The sequence below is a fragment of the Pteropus medius genome, unplaced genomic scaffold (assembly GCF_902729225.1).
Source record: "Pteropus medius unplaced genomic scaffold, Ma_sr-lr_union100, whole genome shotgun sequence".
Classification (NCBI taxonomy): domain Eukaryota; kingdom Metazoa; phylum Chordata; class Mammalia; order Chiroptera; family Pteropodidae; genus Pteropus; species Pteropus medius.
The window spans coordinates 2,547,673-2,571,340 of NW_024344371.1; the positions used below are offsets into that span (position 1 = coordinate 2,547,673).

General features: G+C 53.2%; 3 protein-coding genes across 9 annotated transcripts; 1 reads left to right on the forward strand and 2 right to left on the reverse strand.

The window, feature by feature from the left end:
* REC8 (REC8 meiotic recombination protein) lies at positions 1 to 9,471 on the forward strand. 3 transcript variants are annotated; one of them, XM_039870355.1, is made up of 20 exons: positions 1 to 3,347; positions 3,473 to 3,666; positions 3,764 to 3,832; positions 3,954 to 4,096; positions 4,182 to 4,257; positions 4,365 to 4,485; positions 5,539 to 5,623; positions 5,969 to 6,048; positions 6,306 to 6,393; positions 6,524 to 6,596; positions 6,678 to 6,769; positions 6,938 to 6,987; positions 7,336 to 7,467; positions 7,804 to 7,870; positions 7,978 to 8,147; positions 8,332 to 8,380; positions 8,634 to 8,700; positions 8,832 to 8,963; positions 9,031 to 9,137; positions 9,231 to 9,471. In XM_039870355.1, the coding sequence occupies exons 2-20, from the start codon at positions 3,611 to 3,613 to the stop codon at positions 9,320 to 9,322; spliced, it is 1,749 nt and encodes a 582-aa protein (XP_039726289.1). In that variant the 5' UTR covers positions 1 to 3,347; positions 3,473 to 3,610; the 3' UTR covers positions 9,323 to 9,471. The 3 variants fall into 3 exon arrangements, with proteins under 3 accessions (XP_039726289.1, XP_039726290.1, XP_039726292.1); XM_039870356.1 differs by having other exon boundaries at positions 7,339 to 7,467; XM_039870358.1 differs by lacking the exon at positions 7,336 to 7,467.
* Positions 9,440 to 18,284, reverse strand: IPO4 (importin 4). 2 transcript variants are annotated; one of them, XM_039870344.1, is made up of 30 exons: positions 17,728 to 18,284; positions 17,566 to 17,652; positions 17,387 to 17,466; positions 17,261 to 17,302; positions 16,771 to 16,900; positions 16,504 to 16,683; positions 16,188 to 16,253; positions 15,977 to 16,078; positions 15,811 to 15,894; positions 15,392 to 15,556; positions 15,241 to 15,294; positions 14,971 to 15,080; positions 14,571 to 14,679; positions 14,280 to 14,409; positions 13,962 to 14,075; positions 13,748 to 13,861; positions 13,393 to 13,513; positions 13,150 to 13,261; positions 12,926 to 13,041; positions 12,732 to 12,809; positions 12,600 to 12,657; positions 12,404 to 12,509; positions 12,104 to 12,297; positions 11,902 to 11,949; positions 11,412 to 11,537; positions 11,110 to 11,318; positions 10,879 to 11,011; positions 10,694 to 10,798; positions 9,923 to 9,992; positions 9,440 to 9,796 (listed from the first exon to the last, which is right to left on the reverse strand). In XM_039870344.1, exons 1-30 carry the CDS (start codon positions 17,794 to 17,796, stop codon positions 9,666 to 9,668), a joined length of 3,243 nt encoding a protein of 1,080 aa, XP_039726278.1. In that variant the 5' UTR covers positions 17,797 to 18,284; the 3' UTR covers positions 9,440 to 9,665. The 2 variants fall into 2 exon arrangements, with proteins under 2 accessions (XP_039726278.1, XP_039726279.1); XM_039870345.1 differs by lacking the exon at positions 10,694 to 10,798 and having other exon boundaries at positions 17,728 to 17,964.
* On the reverse strand, positions 18,157 to 23,664 carry TM9SF1 (transmembrane 9 superfamily member 1). Of its 4 annotated transcripts, none has more exons than XM_039870354.1 (6): positions 23,526 to 23,664; positions 22,391 to 22,749; positions 21,024 to 21,645; positions 20,546 to 20,731; positions 19,384 to 19,657; positions 18,157 to 18,803 (listed from the first exon to the last, which is right to left on the reverse strand). In XM_039870354.1, exons 2-6 carry the CDS (start codon positions 22,730 to 22,732, stop codon positions 18,410 to 18,412), a joined length of 1,818 nt encoding a protein of 605 aa, XP_039726288.1. In that variant the 5' UTR covers positions 22,733 to 22,749; positions 23,526 to 23,664; the 3' UTR covers positions 18,157 to 18,409. The 4 variants fall into 4 exon arrangements, with proteins under 4 accessions (XP_039726288.1, XP_039726287.1, XP_039726286.1 ...); XM_039870353.1 differs by having other exon boundaries at positions 23,434 to 23,570; XM_039870352.1 differs by lacking the exon at positions 23,526 to 23,664 and adding an exon at positions 23,090 to 23,226.
* Between the last annotated feature and the right edge of the window lie 4 nt (positions 23,665 to 23,668).

Below are 23,668 nucleotides of genomic sequence, written 5' to 3' on the forward strand. Positions count from 1 at the left end.
AGAATTGGGGTCAGGGTCAGCCACTGAGAGGGGCACTGAGCCTACAGCCAATATAGCCACCAACTTCACATGGGAAGATCTGGGCTCCACAGTTCTTGACTAGAGGCCTCTGATTTGTGCCTTTGCAACAGGTCTAGGGTTGGACTCTGGACTAGAGATATGAATGAATGGGAAAACTTGAAGTTGACCTGAAACTGTGGACTAGAGGCCTTGGGGCCTGGCAGGGGAGGGGGAATCGGGGAAGAATTGCTGAACCTTCTGTGTCTGGGGCAGACCAGGCCCTGGCGCCTCTTCTCCTAGCACATGGTGCACTGTCACCCTGACTGAAGAGTACTCTTAAACTCATTCTATCTGAGCCCCACAAAAGATAACCTGGCCTAACCTGCCATGTCACCAACACTTTGCTGAGATTTGAGGGGTCCAAATCAGCTGACTCCTCCACCCCCTGTTTATTTTGCCACTGAACTGGAAGTTCTTCCCTTACAAGACCACTTGCCATCCTTCCTCTCTGTACACTCACTTCCAGCAGACTAGTTCAGACCTAAGTCACCACTTCCCTGACTGCCACGGTCTCCAGATCCCCACTTCCTACACGTGACACCAGACTGGAGGAGAAGGAGCCTCCTAGACTAGATCCCTTCCTGTCATTTCACTCTTATAAGCCTTCAGCTACATGATCACCTACATGATCAAAGCTAGATGCCTAGATCCTCAAGAAACTTCTTGCTGTCTCACCTGACAACCTTCAGTGATGTTTTTGAGCCTTTCTGCTTCCTTGGACCTTCCTTCTCTTCAGTTTTGCCCATTGTCCTCCTGAGAAGCCAAGAGCCTAATCAGGTATCTGCACTAGTAGTAAAGAAATCAAGTGCTGAGTACACAGATGCACAAGACTTGTTGTGCCCTCAATATACTGAAATCCTTCCTGGATCTTCCTTGTACCTGCTTCCTCCTTGACTTCCATTTTCTCTCATACCCCACATGCAATCCATCAGAAAATCCTGTCATTCCTTTAAAAGCTATCCAGAATCTGACCACTTCTCTTTGCTTCCACCACTAACACTTTGGAACAAGTCACCACCGTCTCTCACACCTCTTCCTGCTTCCTTCCACATCTTTTCTGCTTCCACTCTTGTCCACCTTTAGCCTATTCTCAACACAGTGTAAGTCTTCTTAACACAAATCTTGTCATATCACTCCTCTGCTCAAAACCCTCCATTGGCTCTCAACTAAGGGGAAAGACCCAAATCCTTACAATAGACTCCAAGATCCTTGTGATGTGGCTCCCATCCTCCTCTCTAACCTTATCCCTTGCCATTCTTCTCTATTCTTCTCCATTCTTCACTTTGCTCCAGGTTCTTTGAATCCACCAATACATTTCTGCCTCAGGACTTTTGCACTTGCCAATTCTTTTGTCTAAAATACTCTTCCTTCAGGTAGACACATGACTTACGCTCTCTCTGAGCACCCCACCTACACGTCAGCCCTCACTGCTCTCTATTCTCCTATGCTGCCTCATTTTCATAGCACTAACTACTTCACATATTTCTATTAGTCTACTTCCTTATGCTCTCTCCTTTCTTACTCTATGAGAACAAGGACTTGTTCTGTTCATTGCTATATCCCTGGTGTCTAGAGGAGTGTCTGGCACATAGTGCTCTCAAGTTACGTTTCTGTCATTTCCCTGTGACCTCTGCTACTTCTCCCAACAAATCAGATATTGATTCCTTTTTCAATAAAATTTTGTTTAAAACCCTAGTGAAGGTCTATTAAATACTTGCCGAATGAATGGATGGATGGATGAACAAATTCTACGTCCCTTGCTTATCTCCTAAAATAGGTTCTAAGCACCTTAAGGGCAGGTGCCCCCATTTTATCATTTTTGTGCCCCAATGTGAACGCTTATGAACATTGACAACATATGTACAGTGATTGAAGCAATTGTATCACGCAGAAACCAATTTAGCCAAGCATGGTAGAATAGGGATTGGGAACACTGGAATTCAAGGGAGCAGAGTTCCTAACCAGGATGTCACTGAGTTGCTGTGTGGTCTGGGAGAAGCAGTCTGTATAGGGCTCTGTTTTCCCATCTGTAAAGGCAAGACTTGGACTAGATTTTGAAATCCCTTTCAGCATTGACATTCTATGGTCATAAGTTTAGGGTAACTGCACATTCATTTGACAAATATTTACTGAACTAGGTTCCAGGCACTAATTGAAAACACAAGACCCCAATCTCAAGAGCTCCCAGATTGAAGGAGCAAAATAAAATAGGGTCAGATTGGCTGCAATAAGAGCTATCTTAAAGAGGCAGAAGCATGCCCTGGAGTCAAGGCTGGGGAGGGCATCTAGGCCAAAGAAATGGATGTGCAAAGGCAGGCGGAATGGAGACAAGGGATATTGGTAACTAGAATATGACTTAATTTTACACAAAGAATTGTTTGAGATAAATGGCTTTTGTATGCTGAGAGTGTGTCCTGCATCCAACAAAGCTAAAGTCTATTTCAGCCAGGAAAACATTCACAACTGGAAAACAGCCAGATCAGGCATGCCCACGATCTAAACTGTTCATTTAGAAAATTACCCTGCAAGTCCTCTCACTGCTTCCTGTGAGATCTGCCGTCTTCCCCATCTACCCGTAGTGGCTCCCAGGCCCCCTCACACCGTTTCTACCTGCCCCGCTCATGATAGGCCCAAGACTGGCACAAAGAGAGACCAATCAATTGCTACCTGGTGGAATTTGGGGGAAAGAGCAAGGTCTAACCGCAGGCCAGGCCGCGAACAGGGTCAGCCAAGGCTATTGCCCCGGGCATGACCTAACGTCCCCTGCTGGTTGAAGTTGTTACCATGCTGGATAGGAAAGGCGGAAATTTGCTCCTCGCTCATTGGTCGGCAGAGAAGAGCCTCCGAGGAACCCTTGTTACCAGAGGAGAGAACGAGAGCCCATTGGTCAGGACACCTCATAAAAGCCTCACAGCGCGCAGGATTCTGCAGATCGGTTCGTTCCCGCCTGGGGAACCCGCCTGTCGCTTCGACCCTCGGCCTGCTTCTCGTCGCCCTGGAACAGCACTGCTTCGCGGACCCCTCTTCCCATAGGCTATTCTGGGGCCTGCTGTCATCTAAGCAGGAGCAAGGCGCAGAACACCAGAGGGAGTGCTCCCTGAGGAGGGATCTAGTCCCTCTGGAGGGCGGCCCGGAGAGACTGCCACTGCCCAAGCTGAGTGCAAAGGCCCCAGAGCTCAGCATTTCTGCGGAGGACAATCATTTCCCCCTCAGGACTTGGTCTGAACCACTGCCCTAGCCTCTCCTCAGAGCTCTGCATCTCCAACCTGCAACCCAAACTGAATCTAGTAAGTTCGAAGCACCCACGTGGCGTGCAAACCTTCAGGGCTGACAGAGAGGGGGCATCCCTGTGTATCCAGTATGCATCTCCTTTTACTTGTCCCTTTAATCATTTATCCACCATTTATTTTAGCATTCTAGGTCCACCCGCAGCGCCACCTGCCCAAATCCTTCTCCCGCGGTGCCGGGAAATCCCATGCCCTAAAGAATTCGGGCCGAGATTCAAACAGAGGAGTGGTGGACGACGAGAGGGTGAAACCTCGGAGGAACGATGTTCTACTATCCCAACGTGCTTCAGCGCCACACCGGCTGCTTCGCCACCATCTGGTAAGGGCCGGCTGGGCCAGAGTGGGCGTGCCAGGAGGGGAGCCCTAGAATCCCTGTCTGATAGCTCCCCTTCCATTACCACCTCCACCCGGTCCAGGCTGGCAGCGACGCGCGGCAGCCGATTGGTGAAGCGAGAATACCTGAAAGTTAACGTGGTGAAGACCTGGTAAGGCCCAGAAAAGGGAGGAATGACCTGGTGCCGGTGTGGGTTAGGGGGTGAACGGGGGTGGGCAAAGCTGTGGGGCTGGTTCTCTGTGCAGCGGTGATCAGGGTGCGTTGTTCCCCAGCGAGGAAATCCTCAATTACCTGCTGGTACGAGTGCAACCTCCCCAGCCCGGCTTGCCGAGGCCCCGCTTCTCCCTCTATCTCTCAGCCCAGCTCCAGATTGGCGTGATCCGGGTCTACTCACAACAATGCCAGTATCTCGTAGGTAAGGCTGGGAAGGCTCTGAGGCGGGGCAGAGCTGAATGACCCTCAGCTAGGCTAGCTCTCTACCTTGTCCTGCCTTCCCACAGAGGACATTCAGCACATCCTGGAGCGTCTGCACCGTGTTCAGCTGCAGATCCGAATAGATATGGTGGAGACTGAGATGTGAGTGTTCCTCTGGGACTGGGACCACCCAGCCTTTGGTGGGGGACCTCCCTGCTTGGCCTGAGCCCATCTCAGCCTCAGTCCTTGACAGCCACATTCTCTCTCAGACCGAGCCTGCTGCTTCCTAACCGCCTGGCCTTGATGGAGACCTTGGAAGATGCTCCAGACCCCTTTTTTGGGATAATGTCTGTGGATCCTAGACTTCCTAGTCCCTTCGATATCCCTCAGGTAGTATTTATTCCTCTAGGACACCTCAGGCTGATGAGTTGACAGTGCAGAAGGAGAGTTCTATTCCTGCACCAGTCTGACATGGGTTAGGGGAAGGGAGCCTGCCACAGCTTTGCCCCACAGGAGTCGATGCTAGGGGGACTGTCATGGTGGACCCAGCTCCACTTAGCTACCTACTCAAGACCAACCTAGAGGCAGCTCTTGTCCCCACTCATCTCCACACTGTTCCTACTGCCAAGGCCCTAATCCAGGCCTTCATTGTCCCTCAGCACTGTTTCCCTACCCATGTCCTTCTCCATCCATTCCTAATATCTCTGCAACTTCAATGATGTGACTCTCTTCCTTCAAAAACACCTCCAGTGGTTCCCCACTGCAAATGGAATACTAGCATTTAGGGCTCTCTGTGCCCTGATCCAGAGCTAGCCTTCCGCAGACATCTAAGCACGTCCTCTTGGCATCTTTGGCTCCCAAACACCAGTCTGGTTCCTGTGTTTCAAAGATGCCGCATGCACTTCTTTGCTTGTGCTGTTTTCCTAGCCCATAATGGTCATCCTTTGTTCTCTACTAGTCAGATCCTACATATCCCTAAAGACCTTGCTCAAATGCTACTCTTTTCCACGAAGTCTCTATCCAACTCCCAGCCAGAAACAAATGTCATTCTTGAATTAGCACATTACTAAGGCCTTATTTTATTCTTTGTGTTGACCTTTGCTGGGGTCATATACAAACTCGTCTCTTTACTAGACCATATGCTTAAGATCAAGAATCTTTTCTGTTCCTTCTGTTCCCCACAACACTTGATATAAGGATGCAGTGCTTCTCGCACAGACAAATTGACAAAGGCTGCATTACTGGTTGGGACGGGAGCCATGAGGGTAGGAATGGGAGGAAGACCAGATGGTGAGTGGGTTCACTGCATGCTGATGTCAGTGCTGCAAGAATTAGACATAAAGAATTAGTTATTACTATCCATTGCCTGAACAGAGTTGTAAAAGAGGGAAAGGAGGGGGCCGAAGTTGAACTCTATCTTTTGTCCCCAATCCCTCCCCAAAGATTCGACACCTTTTGGAGGCTGTGACCCCAGAGAGAGTTCCTGAGGAGGCCCCTCCTGAAGTCCCTACAGAGCCTGGGAAACCAGGTGAGCCTTCTTTCTGGTGAGGGGCTTAGGAAGCTCCAAGAGCTGAAGAAGTAATCATCTTTGAGCTTCTCTCAAGAGCCAGGCCCGGTGAGGGGCACTTTGTGTGTGTAACTTCATCATTGCCTCACGAGAGTCCCATGCGATCAGAATTCTAATCCCCATCTTACTGGTCAGAAAATTGAAGCCCATAGTAGTTAAGCAATGTATTCAAGGTCAAATGGCTGGTGACTGGCCTGACTGGAACCAGGTTGACTTGACTCCAGAGTCCATGCTTTTGCTTCACCACATGGGTGTGGGAACTTGGAAAGAAGCAGAGGGGCTGATACGACTTTACTGCCCCTCCAGTCAGGCCTCTGGTCACTGTGCTGTCTCCTGAGGCCATCACCCTCCAGGAGGCGGAGCCTATACGCATGCTACACATCGAGGTGAGTTGTCCCCTTGCACACATAGCCTGAGGCCTAATACCTGATTCCGATAGCCTGGCACCCTTGCATCTACTTCCCTCTGCCCAAGTCCTGCCTTCTCCATTTCCATTTCCCCTCTCTCTGCCCCTGGCGCTTGGGCCCCTGGGCTTCCTTGGTCCAGTCTTGTGGCATGCCTCTCAGACTCAGCCTCCTGGATCCACTTCCTTTTTTCAGAAATGGAATTAAGCCCCTTCTCCTTGTTATTTCTTTCATGATAGGGTGAACGGGACCTCCCAGAGGTTAGCCGCCGAGACTTGGACCTGCTCATTGCTGAGGAAGATGAAGCAATCTTGTTGGAGGAACGAGGCAGGCTCATCTGGCAGTGTAGAGCCTGGCTGGTGCTAGACAGCCAGGCCGCGGACACGGGCAATCTGGACCTGGGTAGTGCTCCCATCTTTTCTCTTCTGTGCTCTGAGCCCTTATCCTCTCTCTGCAGTGTTCAAGGAGGAGCCCCGAGTCCCGGAAATGGAAATTACAGTTCCCCCGCTCTCACCTATAGCTCTTGCACGGTAAGGGCAGAAACCCCTGGGCCAGGTAGAGGGTCAGTACTGGGAGGAGTACCCTCATCTCTCTTGCTCATTTTCCCTCAGGGTGGAAGGGGCAGCAGAACCACTTCCAGGCCCAGTCCTAGCCCCTGAGGAGCTGAAGCCAGCAGTCTGGGAGCCTGAGGCCCTGCTTGCTGGTGAGTATCTGCCATGCCTGGGTCCTTTCCTGGGGGCACCTGCACAACCACTGCAGACAAAGACTCTGTATTCCCACTTGCTAAAGGGAGGACCTGCTAGCTTCTTGCCTGGGTGGCTGCGAGGGCAGAGGGTGTGGGGTGGAGCCAGGACCTAGCATGTTGTTGCAGAGGTGACGCCCCCAGAGGAGCTGCGTCTCCCGGCCCCACTCAGCCCAGAGGTGAGTAGTAGACCTTCCAAGCCTTCTCCTTCTCTTCACCCTCCTCTCCCAGAGCTGCTCACCCATATTGTTTCCCCAAACCCTAGGCCACTGCTAGCCTACACAGGCATTTGTACAAATTAGTTAAAAGTTGACCCTGCCCATACTGCAGGTTATCCAGCTGTACTTTCAAATGGGTATGCTCCCGCAGAGTAGGAGCTGCACAGGCTCTTGGAGGCCCACCCAGCCTGTTCTCCAGGGACCTCTGGGGTGGCTGTGTGGGGACTATTTGCAGTCCACCAGGATGTCAGGAAAAAGGAGTAATGGGTAGTCTTACTCCCATCCCCCTCCTCCCCCCCCCCGACTCAGCAGAGGAGGCCCCCCGTTTCACCACCTGCTCGCCGCCGCCGCCGCCAGTTATTGTTCTGGGACAAGGAGACTCAGATCTCCCGGGAGCAGTTCCAGAAACAACTGTACACCAGAGCTCACTGCTGGGAGTGTGTGAGTGCACTCCAGGCTTTGCAGGGGATTGAAGGAGGCAGGGAGGGCCTGGGGCAGGTGCATGCTGGGGCCTTCTAAACCCCTCAGGAGGCACTGGGAACATTTCCCAAAGTGCATGCATTGGGGGTCTGCACATGCACAACTCTCCATGCTCCTTTAGTGACCTTGCTTGGCACATCCACAGGAACCAGTTAAAAGTCCTTTTAGCAGTGGGCACAGCAGGCAGGGGCAGGCATGTGCCTGAAAGGGTTGGAAGGACAGAAGCCCCGGAACAAGGCATTGCAGAGGTGAAGGGGCAGTGAGGGACTCTGAGCTCTGGCCTTTCCTACCATGCAGCCAATGGTGCAGCCTCCTGAGAGAACCATCAGAAGCCCCACAGAGCTGTTCCGAACCCCAACTTACTGTAAGTGTGGTAGGAGTTAGCATGCGGGATCCTGATCCCATATTCCTCACTCTTGGTGTTCCTCATGCCTCAAACCCTGTCTATGCTGCCACCATGTCCCCATCCAGCTGGCTGGCTATCCCCAGAACTGCTGGCTTTCTGGACCCACTGTGCCCAGCCACCCCCAAGAGCACTCAGGCGAATGCCACCCCTGGAGCCTGAGGAGGTGGAGGCTGCTGAGAGAGAGGCAGCAGCTGAAGAGGAAAGGAGAAAGGCTGAAACTCTGAGTGATATTGAGGTAACTGCACCTTCACTCCTTCCTGCAGGCGCTATCTTCTGCCTATATAAGCCAATGGCACCAGGTCCTGGGCTTGGGGTGCATCCTGTTCCAGAGCCAAGGCAGGTTCAGTGCAGGATTGCTTCACCCTTTCCCCAAGTGCTTCTGTGATGATTAGGGTCTTAGTTCTTTCTCTTATCCCCAGGTCCTGAGGGAGGCCCAAGAGCCCAGTGGGCCCCTCATGCTGTCTTCAGGTAAGCACCTGGGGCAGGGACTGTGGAGATTCCTGTAACCACTGTCCCAGGAAACTGGTACTCCAACTGCTGACAGTTTTTGTCAGAGGAGCATTTAACATACGAAGCATAGATTGGTTCTCTTCAGTTCTCTCTCCTGGGTGCTTGTAACGTCATTGCACAGCTTTTGGCATCCAGTTTGATCAGGTGGCCCCAAAGTCCTGACTGCTCAGATCCAAGCAGACCCACTCATGACCTTCCCCTCCTCCAACAGAGCTCTCCATAGAAGCAGCTGAGGAGGAGAAATCCCGCATCAGCCTCATCCCCCCAGAAGAGCGGTGGTAAGTGCTAGCCTGGGTGAGCTCAGGCTGCAATCTCTTTGTCAGGTGGAGCAATGACTAGGATGGGTATACCCCTTAACACCATCACAGCTGCCACTTCCTCGCTCCATCTGACTCCCATGTTCTTCTAGGGCCTGGGCTGAGGCAGAGCAGCCAGAGCCCCCTGCATTGCCTGTGGTGCCTGAACTCCCTGAGGTGCCCATGGAAATACCTTTGGAGCTGCCCCCAGAGCCTGAGCTACTCTCACTTGAAGCTGTGCACAGGTACCATGGAGGGGGTGCCTCTGTGGGGTGGGCCTAGGCTGGGGCTAACAGTTCCTGATCCCTACAGGGCAGTGGCACTGGAGCTACAGGCCAACAGGGAGCCTGATTTCAACAGCCTGGTGTCACCTCTCAGTCCCCGCAGGGTGGCTGCCCGGGTCTTCTACCTGCTCCTGGGTGAGTATGGACGCATGTATGTGTGTAGGGCACACAATACAGAGAACACTTGTAAAGACTCTCTCTGACCAGCCTGTTCTTCCCCTTGACCAGTGCTCGCAACGCAGCAGATCCTTCGCATAGAACAAGAGAAGCCATACGGGCGCCTCCTGATTCAGCCAGGGCCACGATTCCACAGCAGTTAGAATCAACTTAGAAAGCTGCCAAGAACCAGCTACATTAAACCATGTTCTGCCTCACTAGGCCCTGCCTGTCTCCTTTCTGAACATGCATTTCTATCCTTCCTGATCTCAGAGTTACTGTTCAAGCAGAAAATGAACTGCCTTTTATTATAGTATGTTGTCATGACTCCTGTGTGTATTGTCCCACAGCAAAGCAGACTCAGCACCGTAAGGTAGCAAGCAGGGCTGGGACCCCAAGTGGGTATGAGGCCCAGAATCTTTGGTAAGGCAAGAGGTGGAACTGGGCTGAGTGGTGGTCTTGGAGCTTGGGCAGGCTGTTCCCTCTGGCCTGGCTGCAGCCCGCATTCTAGTTGAGGCTTAGGAAGTCCTGGAGCTCCTGAGCCTTGTCGCTAGGCAGCGAGCCCAGTGCCGAATGGAAGCTGTCCGTGTGCTGTTTGGCCAAGAATGTCAGAAGCAGCAGTAGTGCAGCCTTGGTGTCTGGGAGAATAGTGGAGAGAGAGAGAGATCCAGGGAGAACTGGCTCCCATCCCCTAGCTGCCCCAGGCTCACTGAGCCCTGTTGCTCCTCACCTCCCCACACCCTGCCCACAACTGCTACCCTCACCTGGTGGGATCTTATTGTCAGCCTGAATGAGGCTGCAGATACGCAGGAGCTCAGGAGCCACATCTACAACCTGTGGGAAAAGAAGGGCCAATTTGGGTAGCAACACCCCTGGGCCCCAGGACTGGGGTGGGTGGTAGGGGCCAAGGACAGGCAGTCTCCTACCAGGGGTGTTGGAGCCTATATTGATTCACAGGCATCCAAGACAATTGTGAAACTTTTTGTTTTTGGAGAGGACAGGGGATTATAACCAAAGATGACTGAAGTCATGGACTCAAGATCAAAAGCCAGACAACCAGGAGCTCCACTGACACAATAGTCTCTAAAAGTACACAAGGGTGGCACAACAAGGGTGACAGACACAGGGCTCTGAGCCATTGGTCCCAGCCTAACCACTTGGTACAAGCAAATCTCATTCATAAAACAGAGTTGCTCTGATTGGAATGAACAGTGATGAGGCCCAGACTGGTACCCAGGCTCCATGGAGCACAGCCTGAAAGAGCTTGGTCTAAGAAATCAGCCTAGGAAAGTTGTGACTTCTAGCTCAGACCAGAAGTTGAAAACAGCCAGGCAGGATGAAGGCTCCTAAGGAAAAATGCTCTGTGGTGAGAAGCTCTTCCTCTCACATAAGCCTGGCTGCCAGTCCTTGTAGAGCAATGAGAAAATGGTATGGATAGTCAAAGGGCAGCTTAAACCATCACTTCCTCAGCTACAACTGATGCCAACTCTGCCTATCACTGAGAAGGGAGCATCAAGCTCCAGCATCGGGGTTACCTGGTCAGGGCTGCTTTGGTACAGGAAGCTGAAGAGGTGCCCTATGGTGACCCACTCCTCCAAGTCCTCCTTCAGTGGCAGGGCGTGCAGCAGGGCAGCCAGTACCTGGACACACAGATGGTTCTGGCCCCTTGCCCCGCACTCTCCCTGGCTTCCTGGCTCTGCCCAATACCTCCATCACTCACCTGGGGCTCTGGTTTTTTTGTGGGACTGGCCATCAGTAGGCGGGCGAGTGCCCCACAGATGTTGTCACGAACACGATCATGGCGCTCCCGTGCCAGGAGAGGCAACAGGAGCCCCAGCAGCTTGGAGAAGTGACTGGTTCACAGTCAAGGAATAGGCACATACAGCAGACGTCTCCCATTCCCCAGGGACACTCTCAAGCCACTCTGGCCCCTACTGCGAGCAGAGGATACTCCTGGGCAGGGCGGCCCCCATGCTCGGCCAGCACACCTAGCCCAAAGATGGCATTGCTCCGCACCTCAGGGTCTGCCTCCCGGGCGGCACTCAGCAGCACGGGGAGCAGGCGGGACACAAACTGGGCTGAGGCGGCACCCAGGCCCTGAATGGACTCCGCCAGTGTCCCCACCGCAAAGGACTTCTCTGCCACTGTGCAGCCCTGTTTCTGGTGGGAGGAGGAGTGCAAGTCAGTCTGGGACTAGGACAGAGCAGGGGATTGGGCGGAATGGGGTTCAAAGCCAGAAGACGGTGCACTTACCGTCTTGCAGAGCAATAATGGCAAGAAGCCGGCAAAGAAGGGGGCAAAGGCATCTCCCCCAGCCACGGATGCCAGGGCAGGGATGGCCTCACCAGCATGCTCTAGCAACATGGCATCGTATTCAGCCTGTGGGACCAAGTCAGAGGCTAAAGCACCAGGGTCAAATCTCTGATTGTGGTACTTCCTATCATGCTCTTCTACTGCTGGTGGTCCCCATGGGGACTTCCCTTGGTGACAGGACTAGACCTTTCTAGGCTGGGCTTCTTTGCAGCCCAGCTGCTGCTTCTGGCCTTCCTCTGCTCACCTATCAATCCAAGCCCACCCCAAACCCCACTGCCTGAGTGGGAGCAGGGTTGTGTCATTCGGAGCCATTACCAATCTTTTAGCAGACCTGACTTCCCAGGCCAAGCCCAAGTGCACTGTCCACTCTGCCCTATGGAAGCTACCAAACAGACTGTGTGGTCCCACAATTTGCATCCATAGCTTTTACCTGATCCTCATCTTCCTCCTCGTCATCGTCAGTGTCCTGACAGGCAGTCTGCAAAAAGAGGTAGTCTAGCTCAGTCTAGGCTCTCCTGCCCCTTTTCCTTTCCACAGGGTGGGGGCATGGGAGAGCTGGATTTGTAGCTTCTGACGATCCCCACCTGGGGCCAGGCCGCCTCCTCATCTTGAAGCCCACTTGCCCCGCTCACCTTCCTCTGCAGCACAGCCTTTAGCATGTTGCAGAGCTCAGCAAGGCGGCCAGGGGGCTGCAGTGTGAGAGTCCCACAGCTGCGCAGCACTCCCGTCAGGGCCTCTAGCACAGCCATCACCACCTGGCGCTCCCGCTCCCCATACACTGCTTGCATGTAGGACGGTACCACCTGGGCCAGGGCAGCCTGCAGAGCTAGGGACATGATTGGCTGAAGCCCTGGTCAGGCCCTGCCAGTCCCCCCACTCCCAACCCCACTCCACTTACAAAGGCCCCAGCCTGGCCCAAGTGCCCTTCTCACCAGCAGTGTTGGGTTCTGAGGGGCTGCTTTGACAGGCCTTATGCAGAGCACAGCAGAACTGACCCAGGGCTTCATGTGCTGCCTTGCGTACATTCAAGTGAGGGCACTGTGGGATGGAGAGGGACGGGATGTACTTGCTATGTGCAGGTAGAACACAGGGCCTCTAGCCCTGAAATCCCACCCACTGCCCACTCACCTCCAGAAGTCTGAATACTTCTTCAAAGACACTCTCCATGTAAGGAAGGAAGGCCACACTGTAGACAGAAACACGGCCATGGGGAAGGGATTCTGGGGGGCTTCCCAGTGCCAGGGAAGGGCCAGTGCTCACCTCGTGTTCACAGAGACCTCCCCCAGGGCAGCACAGGCATCTTCCTTCTCATCGAAGAAGGCGTTCTCCACGCTGTACCTACAGTAAGGTGGGGAGCAGCAGTGATTAGGCTCCATCAGGAGCATACCCAGCACTGGGCCCTTGCCCAAAGTTAAGATTCCTCTGACCACTCTTAGAATGGCACCCTTCCGTACCCTGAGATCTCTGAGTCATCCTCTTCTTCCTCGCCCTCATCCATGAGTTCCTCCTCTTCCTCCCCATCACTCTCATCATCAAACAGAAGGAAGGAGCTGCTGCCATCATACTGAGGCTGGACAGAAGAGGCACAGCAAGGACTTTAGCTCAGCCGGGCCCAGGAGATAAGTCTCACCCCAGGGCTGACCTTCCCCAACCGGCCCAGCCCACCCACTCTGCTCACCACAATGCCCTCGGTGGAACGCAGTGACAACAGCATGAGTGTGGTAATTTGTGGCAGGTAGGGTGCCAGGCCCTCACCCATTAGCCCTGATAAGGCTGCAAACAGGCTGTACCTGGTGAAGGCAGGTGGAAGCTGTACATTCCTGTTTGCTGTAGTTGGATAGGATGAGGGAGCTGGGGGAAACCTATGGTCTAGAACCAGATAATTGGGGCTTGGGGTGAGGGCAAGTGAAGGCTCACTCACGTGCAGCGCCGCAAATCAGGATCGTCTACCTGGTCACACAGGCCCAGCCCCAGCTGACAGCATTCCTCAGCCAGGGACTTCATGGGCTCCCCCACTGCTCGTGCCAGCACCCCTAGTGTCTCTGTGGGGGCAAGGATTTGGTTAGCACTGGGATGAGGAGCTGTGCCAGAGGAATGGCGGACCAAAGGTGGCAGTTGGGAGAATTCAGAAATTCTGCTTGCTCCTAGGTGCAGGAGGAGTGCCTCCTTCGATAAGACAGATGCCTGTGCTGCCTTGGGAGAGGTCTCTGTGAACAGCAGGTGAGCACCGGCCCTTTCCTGGCACTGGGAGACCTGCCTGGGAGCCCCTTCCTCACCTAGGCTCTGGATCCGCACAGGCTGAAGGTCCTCATGGCCTGTCACCAGGAATTCCCGCAGGTGTTCCATGATGGTGGGGAAGTAGGGCAGAAGGGAGGCCTGGGCAGCCGTGGCTATAGGAAAGACAGAACCAGCTGGAGGGGGTGCCCGGACCACCCGCCACAGGCTCTCTGGGTGAACCCCGTGCCCTATCTCCAGCCTCCTTCTCCTCACCAATGGCCCCCAGGGCGCTCACAGCCAGCTCCTTAGCCCGGGGGGTGCTGGTGTTTCTCAGAGGCTGTAGCATACACTCCATAAGCTCCGGAAGGTAGGGCTGTACTTTGGGCCCTGTGGGAAAGAGCAGCCTTCTAACAACCAACCCAGGTCTCCTATTTACTGGAGGCCCACCTGCCTCCAAGCTGACCATCCTTGTGGTCCCACCACATCCCTCTCCCCACCACAGGTGGTAGTTCAGGGAGTTGCACACCTTGCTCCCTTCAGCCAAAGATACAGCCTTGTTGCCTCCCTCGCACCCCCAAATGCCATCACTACCTAGGTTCTCCACGAAATTCTCCAGGGCATAGCAGGCCTTGGCTAGGTGGTGTGTGTGCCCAGGAGGCACTGACTTCAGGTAGGCAAGGAGCAGTGGCATCACCTCCCCTGAATAGCTGCTGATATGAGGCTGGGAGAAAGAAGAGTGGGCCCTGAGTTGGCTCAACCATAGGGCGCATACCTAAGTGCCAATAGCAGAAGGGGTGCCTGGAGAGATGAAGCTGAAGAGAAGCTGGTCCCTGGGACAGGTGGGAACTGAAATGGTGGCTATCCACATTCAACCCTGCTGACCTGTAGGTTCTCTGAGAACTGGCCCAGGGCAAACAGTGCAGCATTGCGCACAACTTGCGATGGGTCCTCCAGGCCTTTGCACACGATCTGCAGTAGCGGGGGCAACAGCCTGGATGGGAAAGGACAAGAGGGCACAGTCTGAGAGCTAAGGCCCGAGAGCCCTAGGCTGAGCTGTTCTCCTGATTCCCCGGGGAAAACCAAGGCATTCTCTGTCATCACATGGTGAGTACCACTCCCTGGTCCCCACAGCCATTTATCTTTCAAACCAGGATACTTTAGAGAGTAGAAGAAAAACACTATTGATAATTAGGCATGAATAACAAGCACAGACGAGGACTACCATGAGCCATGTGGTCCTCCTCCCCATGGTCCACCCTCACTGCAGGACGGGAATAAACACCTTTGCCTGATGTGGTCGCCAGCTCCATCAGACAGCACGGCCAGCACCAGGAGCCCAGCCTTGCGCTGGTACGGGCTCTCACTCCGCAAGGCCTCTTCTAGCATGGGCATCTAGGGGAGAACAGGGCAGTCTCTTGAAATTCCAGCACAAGCCTGCCCATTCCTGTTGACAGTGGACCCTCTACACCCACCAAGGCCCAAATATCCTTGGCTTCAGGGTGATTAGGTACACCTGGGGATATGGAAACGGGAAGGATGGAACCATACTTACCAGCAGAGGACAGAGCTTCTCAGGTGGCAAATGTAGTGCTAGCATGTCCACAACCTGAGAAATGACAGGGAGACTTTGCTGGACTCCATCTCTGCCTCCCAACCTCCCATAGCCACCTAACACCCTGCCCCGCCCTTGTCCCACATCCCACCTGTACAGCGAAATGCTTGGGTGTCTCTCCCAACAGTCCAATCTCCAGCTCTTCCTCCTCTGAATCTTGATCCTCAGGATCCAGCTGGCCCAAAGGGGGCTCGGCAGCCATAATGGGGAAAAGGGTATGCAGCAAGGAGGGCAGGAGACGATTCTTTAGTAAGGCCTTGAGAGGGAGGGTGGAACAGTGTTCCTGATAATCTGCTCTCAAGATGGATTCATTAAAAATTCCAGCTTTTAGACCATAGAAGGGTCCAGAAGAAGATTCTCAATTTCCAAGCCAGAAGCTGGGGTGAGGCCAGACCAAGTCTTGAATATCTTAGCTAAGGTACATTAGATACCCTGAGATGGTCAAAAGCCCCAGGAGTGAGATGAGGGAAGGAGGTGGGGGTGGAGTAGTGTACTTGGGAGGGCACTCACCTTGCTCTTGACTTTGACCAAGAAAGTGAGGCAGCAGAGAATACGTACACGTATTGCATCGCCCAGAGCCATGTTTCTAGCCACCTGCCCAGAGACTACTGTGAATTAGAGGCAGGCAAGGAAAATCCAGAACAAGCAGCAGGGGCCCTGCCCACCCCAGGCTCACCTCCAGGCAGAATGTGAGGACCTCAGAGAGATGGGAGGTGATGACAGGCACCTCTGACTCCAGCAATTCATCCAGGGCCTCCATGGCCTCACAGGCCTTTGCCTGCCAGACAGACAGACAAATCACAGGGTTATCATGCTCTTCTTCAGTGGACCAGGCTGGATGCTCCTGCACTCTCCTTCCAACAGAGCTCCTGCCCACATGCCCTCACCTCATCTACAAGAATCAGAGTCTGCATGGCCATGATGAGCTTGGGCACCAACATCCGTGCGAGAGGCTAGAGGACATAGGATGAGTTGAATCACAGAAAGCATGATGCAGTCTAGTCTCAGGCCCCAGAAGCTGGCAGCTTCCTTAAAGCCTGGACACAGGAAGAGCCCAGGCACAGCCACCCACAGTAGCCCCTCTCAATTGCTAGGAAGGACAAAAGGCAAAGAAAGAATCTGAAGTAGTTCTGTATCCTGCAAGGGTGAGGACATAAAGGCCTGAGGACAGGGGGCCAGGGAAGGTGAAGGCCCACATCTCACCACATCATCAGTGCCGAGGTAAGGGGCCATGGTGGTCAGAGTGCGCAGGGAGTAGAAGAGGAGCCCAGGAGAGCCCACCTCACCAAGGGTCTCATTCAGAAGCTGAAGAAGCTCCCGGTGGTGGGGTCGGAAGGCCTCAGGCCGGGAGGTCACCACTACACTTAGCAGCAAAAGCCCCATCTATCCAGGAGTGGAAATGAAAGGGAAAAACTTACATGGTCTATTGAGCCTCTCAGTCCTTTCCTCCCACCAACCATGTGATAGTACCTCTCTCTCAGGGATGTGGGGGCTGTGGGTATTGTGCTGAAGAAGCTGCATGAGCTGAGGCCAGGCCTCCAGGCCTTCCTTCCGAAAAATGGTGGCTGAGAGCTGGGCCAAGCTAAGGCTCACATTGTGCCTGCAAAAAGGAAAGATTCCCCCGACCCCCAATCACCCTCCAGTATCCTCCCTGTACATGCTGGCCCTGCCTCCATGGGGTGGCCAGGAGAGAAACCTCCGGGTGAGGGCGCAGAATCTTTGCCAGTTGGGACACGTAAGACAGTGGCTCAGAGGGAATTTCGGTTCCATTCTTTGACAGCCCATTCTCAAGAACTTTAGTCTTCAACACAGGCTTAGAATCCTCGCTTCACTCTTAGTCTAAAACTGAAGTCCCTGCCCCCCAAGTCCCAGCCTGTAGCTGAAAGAGAAGACAGAAACCCAGAAAGGGTCTCAGCCTGGAGTCATTTAGGGTCCCTAGAAAAGGCGGGTAGGCACTTACTCTGTCTCTCTCTGGAGGGCCGTTAGGACCAGGGACTTGAGGCTGGAACACAGGTGGCAGGTGTTTGGTACTTGGTCTGCCCATCTCCGCCTGGCCCCGCCCCGCCCCGCCCCTGGCCCTGCCCACCTCTCCCGGTGCTCCGCTGCCAGCCGTCGCCAGCGGGCGTTCAGTCGTCTGCGGGTCAGCAAGGCTGCGAACTGGCGGATCTGGGACAAGGAGACAGGCATGTGAGGGTCCTGGCAGGAACTGGGGCTTGACCAGTGGCGTACTGTGGGAAGCTCAGCGAGAAGGGGCAGGAGCTTCACCTGAGGGTCTGCCGCCGAGGCCAGCAGGTCGCAGAGCGCCGGCAGAGAGGCGGGGTCCCGAAGAGCGACCTGGAGCTGCTCGGTGGCCTGGGGAGAGGCTGGGGATCAGAATCAGGACTTCTCCGCAACCTCCCGCTCGCCCCGGCTGCGCCTGCCCCGTACCCGGCGGATACGCTCGGTGTCCGGCAACAGCAGCTCCCGCAGGATCCGCTCCAGGCCCGCAGGCTCCATGGTAGCAGCCGAGCCACCGCTACACGGCGGGGAGCGCGGGGAGGGACCGCACGTGGAGGCTCTGAAACCCACTTCCGGCGGAAAGGGCGTTGCGCCGCGCCCCTCCCGTCGCCAGGGTGATTCAATTCGCTTCCCACAAAGAGCTGTGGCCCTGCCGCTTCCGTTGGGCTGAGCCCGGCTGAGCGCTGCTGAGCGGAAACGGCGCCCTGGAGATGTAGGTTCCTCCAGCCGAGAGTTCCCAAGCTCTGTGGAAAACTTGAATTCCGTGCATAACGCGGCCAACCCAGCTTTCTAAGGGTCACTGCCCTTAACGGCAGGGTTCGAGTTCCTATATCCAGACCAAACCCTCCAACTACAGGATCCTTTTTCTTAACAAATTTTATTTTGATAATTGTAAAAAGAAAAGTCAGGGCCAAACCTAAAGGCAACTTAAAAAGTTCAAATATATACTTCTTATATAATAGAGATTTATAATTTCCAGGCCCTCTCTGGAAAAGGGAGGCCCAAAGGGGAGGGCAACAAAGCCATCGCACAATCAGAAGAGATGTTGATAAGAGAGAGAAATGGAGCGTGAAGAAAGGGAGACAGGAGTAATAGTTTTGCCACCCAAAACTCAGTCCATCTTGAGGTTAACATAGATATAACGGATGAACTTTAGGGAAGAAAAAAAGGAGATGGTGCCCAGCATGAGGAAGAAGACATAACCAGTGAGTAAGGAGTAGCCAAAGAACTCCACTGTCTGTACCGGCCCTGACATGTTGGAGCGCCTGGCATAGTAGAAAACTGAGTAGAGAAAGATGAAGAGCCCAGTGGAGCCAACACTCAGCACAGAGCGCCACCACCACCGGTAATCCTCCCCAGACAACTGGAAGTAGGTGAGAGCAATAGAGATGCAAGCCCCCACACTCAGCAGGATGGCGAAGACAAAGAAGAGGATGCCATACAAAGTGTACTGCTCCCGACCCCATACTGTGGCAAAGATGTAGTACAGCTCCACAGAGATGGCACTGTGAAGAGAAGAGACGAGACACAGCATTAAAGGGCTGCGCACTGCCAGCACAGTATCTGGACCAAAGTCCAGCCACCAACTATGTTATTGGTTCACTGTAGCAAGTAGGTCCACTCCACTCCCTGCCCTGGAATTCCTGGCTTGATGGGGATTCTTTTACCTATGATTAGCTGCTTACATTTTCAGAACATCTTCTTTAATAGGTTGGGAGTGGGAATCTTGTCTTTTATTTTCCATTGTATTATCTGCCTGCCACTAAGAGGTACTCAACAAGTTGAATGAGTAATCAAATGGGCTTTAAGCCCCACATGCTACCTGTAGACACTAAAGTCAGAAACCAGGACAATGGTGAAAGGAACGATATCTCTCGAGAGCTTTATAAATGAGACACCCTCATGTTTGAACTGATTCAAGCTCAGTCCTGCTTGAAGAAAGGAGGAACCATTTAGTGATCTCCTAACAGTACAGCTGAACCAGAGATTATCACTGACATTGGGTTTGGGTACGGGGTGAGTGGGGAAAAGAAAAGTCGAGGTCGGGAACCTGTGAGCAATGGCCATGGAATAAAGAGAGAATACCTGAAAGGCAGGAAACCTCCAACAGTCATGTGGATGAGAGTAGACTTGTACCAGGGCTGGGGCGGGATTTCTCGGGCGATGTTCTTGGTGCGACAAGGTGCATCAAAGGGGCTAGCGTTGTTCTTCCCAAAGATACCTCCAATGATAGTGAGGGGAAAGCCCACCAGAAGCCAAACTGTCAGAAGCAGCAGGATGGTGGTGGCTGGCAGAGCCTGTGTCGAACCATTGGCCCAATGTACCGAGTTCACCACACTCCATGTCAGGAAGAAAGGCACTGCAGGGATGGGCCCCCAAAGGGAGAGTCAGCACTAGGAGCTACATCCCTGGGGGCATCCACTCAGACTGGACCTAACGGGAGAGGGGGTGAAACATCCTGTTCCCAGGCAGACACCACCCTTTCGTTTCCCACTTCTGGTTCCTTATCAACACTTCTCCCTTATTCATTATCATTAAAGATCAAGGCAGCTTTACATAACGATCTAAGAGTGACACAAATCCATGTGCTTCCAAGGGCCTGTTCTGCTGTGGCTTCAATGATTCCTAGCATGAGACATTCCTTTGGATTAAGGCCCTGTTTACAGAAAGCCCTGGTTCAAACAAATGTGATAGAATATAAATCAGACCCTTAGCATTGGGACCATAAAACGTTTAGAATGCAACTACTGCTTTTGAAAAGACAAGCTAGCTTAAAGGCTAGAGTGGGGTAGCCCATCTCAAAAATAAATTTTAAAAAAGGAGGAATATCAAAAACTAAATTTGAGAGTATTATTTCAATATAATGGTTGAGAATGCAGGCTCTAGAGTCAGACTGCCTGAGTCTGAAACCTGGTTCACTACTTTTTAGGAGTTTAATCTCAGGCAAGTTACTTAACTAGCACAAAATTCAATTTGCTCATCTGTAAAATGGGGACAATATTATCTATTGCATACAGTTATTATTAAGATTAAATGAGATGAAGGTATGTTGAGTGTCTACCATGCTGCCTAGGACATTTTAAGGGCTTAATAATTTTAACTATGCAAAAGAAATGTATTCTTGTCTTTTGAATGGTTTTCTTTGGCCTATTTCCATTCTTTTAAAGCCTCGCTCTGACTCTATCCCAAGTTCCATGATGCGCTCTAAATTCCTAAGTTGGTCCACCAGGGGAAGGGCAGTTCTCACCAGAGAAGAGACTGGTGGTGAGAATGATGTTCCACACCCAACGCTCGCCTCCGATCTGCCGGTAGAAGTGGCTGGACACGTAGCCAGAGATGCAGCAGGTCAGGGCATACAACAAGATGGCTGCTGAGTTAATGGCCCCATGACGGTGCACATTGAACATCCCCAGCAGCGCCATGACAATAATGCCTGTAGGGTAGTAGTGGAAAGTCTATGTTAGGTCTCACCTATCCCTCTTCTGGCAACTTCAGAGGAATTAGCCCCCTTTCTTCCAGACCCAAGGCCTCCAGCAAAACACTATCTCACAACTCCATTGTCCAGAAAACCCACAGTAGGATACACACATCCTTGCTAGAGCCACCCCATCCCCCAGGTCTGCCCCTCACCTTGGACAGAAGAACTCTGCAGATCTTTTCTGAACAAATCACCTACTTAAATTTAACCCTTGAGAGAAATCCCTGATTAATTTTGATCACCTCACCAGTGCCAAGGGCCAGGAACTGGGCACCCACACCAAGCACAGCACAGAGCAGACCACGGTATGGAGGGAAACGGAAGACATCTGTATGGATAATTTTCCAGCCATTGTCACCTTGGTCAAAGTCATCAACAGAACCTGCAGAGGTTGTCTCCTCATCCAAGTTGTACCGAGCCAGGTCGTTCCGAAGCACACGCATGAGAATGACAGCCACAAAACCCACCAGTAGAAACACAAGCACCATGGAATTGATGATGGACAACCAATGAATTTCCAGTGTTCGGGGAAAGAAACCCCCATCATCACCACGGCGCCTATCACTCCGACGCTCCACTGAAGTCTCAGACCAGCGCACACTGTAAGTGTGTGTGAGGCCTAGGAACTCATCAGGTCGTAACCCATCTAAACTGTGGGGCTTGACATCCCTCACTGAGACGTTGGCAAATATGATTCGATCTCCATGAAATTCTAGGTGGAAGTCCAAATGGGTCCAGAGTCCTATCTTGTGGCTGTGAGGCAGGAAGCCACTCTCCTCCATGTAGCCCACAAAGCCACGGAGTGGCAAGTCGTCCACCACAAATTCAAAGTAGTACAATTCCTCAATGGCCTGGCGGAGCTGTTCCACCTACAAAGAGTGAGTCAGGAATCAGACAAGGCCTCAAGCGTAGGGTTAGGGCAGGGTTTCTTAACCTCAGCACTACTGATATTTGGGGCTGGATAATTCTTTGTTGTTAGGGGCTGTCCTGTGCATTGTAAGATACATCATCCCTGGCTTCTCACTAGGTATCAGTAGCATCCGTCAATAGTGATATCTCAGTATCTCCAGACAGTGCCAAATGTCCCCTGGGAAACAAAACTGCCCCTGTTGAGAACCAATGGGTTAGACCCTAGTATGTTAGGATTCTCCAAAAAGAGCAAGTATGACTAGAAAAAGGAGAGAGGCAAGGTATGAGAAGGTCTGGAGAAGAATAGAGAAAGGTGCCCTAAGATAAGATTTGCTAAAGAAAAAAAGCCTGACAGGGATGATTAGGTAGAGTGTAAAGGAGCCAGTTAAGAAACGGCCAAATCGTAGGTATGGAAGGAAATAACAATGCAGCAGTGATAGTTTGGAACTTATTACCAGCAGAGAAGTTTAGAGTCAGAAGCCCTGGACTATCTATCCATGCAGTCTTGAAAAAGTCACCTCTGAGCAAGTTATGTTTCTTCAGCTGACTGCAAATACTACCACCTGCCCTGCCTGCCACATGGGTTTGTAGTGAGAATCAAGTCAGATCATCTCCATAAAGATGCTTTGAAAACTATAAATGTGAGGCACTCTTATCAGTCCCTAGGAGGCAGGGCTAAGTTCTAGCCAACACAGAGAGGCTGACCTGTGCAGAACTAAGCTGCATGTGGCACAGAATTCTCCTTTCCGCATTCTCCCGAAAGCGGATCTCATACAAAGACTCAGCCATTCGGTCACCATCCAATACTTCACCCAGGCTAAGGCTTTTGTGGCGTATCTTCTCAGGGCAGCAGACTGGAAGCTGATAGTAGTGGTAAGTCTCCTGAGGGTTATGGTAAGGTCCCACTTTGTTCACATATAGAATGACGGGGTCGCCGGCCTTGTAGTGTGTCACACCTTCCACCTCTGGCTCATGGCCTGTGCCCAGCAGCAGCATGAGTGGCAACCACTGACAGTTCCAACTTCGAGGGTGCCCTAGGACTGTCATCCTTATGGCAGGGGAACCTGTTGGGGTGGGGGTGGGGGAGTCCTGAGATTATGAAAACCAGGGATCAACTCATGAGGCCCCAGGTCAAACCCTTCTTAGTGACTGACACTCAATGGCTACAATTCCTCCCCCTTGACCTCTCCGACCCTCCCTCAGAAGGACACCTATTGACCCCCACATCACATCATGTTTCTATCCCGAAAATTGGGCTCCATCTCTGCTCTTTTGTTCTCAACCCGTGGTTCCCCTCTCCCGCTGCCCGCCTGGCCCTTCCCCGCACGCCTCCGCTGTTTCCATGGCAACGCCACGCAGCCTCGCACCTCAAGCACCTTCTGGCCTCAGCCCTGGGGTCCTCACCACGTGGGAAGGGCCGACCCAGGCGGCGCCAGTGGCCTCTGCGGGCCCCGTAGCTGCCCTTGGATTCCTGCTGGGGTCTCCCCCAGAGCGGCGCGCTAGCGGCGGCCTGGAGAGGACCTGACAACCGACCTCTACGAAGTCGGCTGCGGCGGTGCCTGCTTGCAGCGACTACAGTCAAACCACGAGGGACACCGCATTCGTCTCAGTGAAGTGCTCGCCGAAGAGTTTGCTATAGCGGGAGGCCCAGCCCAGCTCTGCAAACCCCGCAAGGCTCAGCTAGCCTCTCCCCCGGCAAGGGGCCCTCCCGGCGATTGGGAGAGCAGCCCAGGACACGTCAGTCTTACCACTTCCGCCCTCACCAGCCGGGGCCTTAGACCGGCGGGAAGCTCCTTCCTGGAGCCCGGAGGGGACAGCGGCCGCCCCACCAGTGGTTTACCGTGGAGGGGGTTGCTTTCGTGGCTTGGCTACGAGGATGCAGACTCCCCTTTTGGAAAAGACTCGTCGCCCGGCCTCCGGCCCGCCCCGGGGAAGGTTCGAGAGCAGTGCCCGCTGCGCGCGCCCAGTGACTGTCCAGGACAC

What these genes read in the sequence shown, in the direction of transcription:
- REC8 (XM_039870355.1), top strand. Translation starts at nt 3,611, where the DNA reads ATGTTCTACTATCCCAACGTGCTTCAGCGCCACACCGGCTGCTTCGCC. An exon ending in GTTAACGTGGTGAAGACCTG is followed by an intron (nt 3,833 to 3,953) that starts GTAAGGCCCAGA and finishes GTTGTTCCCCAG; the next exon opens with CGAGGAAATCCTCAATTACC. An exon ending in GCCCCTCATGCTGTCTTCAG is followed by an intron (nt 8,381 to 8,633) that starts GTAAGCACCTGG and finishes CTCCTCCAACAG; the next exon opens with AGCTCTCCATAGAAGCAGCT.
- IPO4 (XM_039870344.1), bottom strand. Translation starts at nt 17,796, where the DNA reads ATGGAGCCTGCGGGCCTGGAGCGGATCCTGCGGGAGCTGCTGTTGCCG. An exon ending in CCTCGGCGGCAGACCCTCAG is followed by an intron (nt 17,467 to 17,565) that starts GTGAAGCTCCTG and finishes TCCTTGTCCCAG; the next exon opens with ATCCGCCAGTTCGCAGCCTT. An exon ending in AGTTCTCAGAGAACCTACAG is followed by an intron (nt 14,410 to 14,570) that starts GTCAGCAGGGTT and finishes TCTTTCTCCCAG; the next exon opens with CCTCATATCAGCAGCTATTC.
- TM9SF1 (XM_039870354.1), bottom strand. Translation starts at nt 22,732, where the DNA reads ATGACAGTCCTAGGGCACCCTCGAAGTTGGAACTGTCAGTGGTTGCCA. An exon ending in TGCAGCTTAGTTCTGCACAG is followed by an intron (nt 21,646 to 22,390) that starts GTCAGCCTCTCT and finishes CACTCTTTGTAG; the next exon opens with GTGGAACAGCTCCGCCAGGC. An exon ending in GGAGGTTTCCTGCCTTTCAG is followed by an intron (nt 18,804 to 19,383) that starts GTATTCTCTCTT and finishes TTCTCTTCACAG; the next exon opens with TGCCATCTCTGTGGAGCTGT.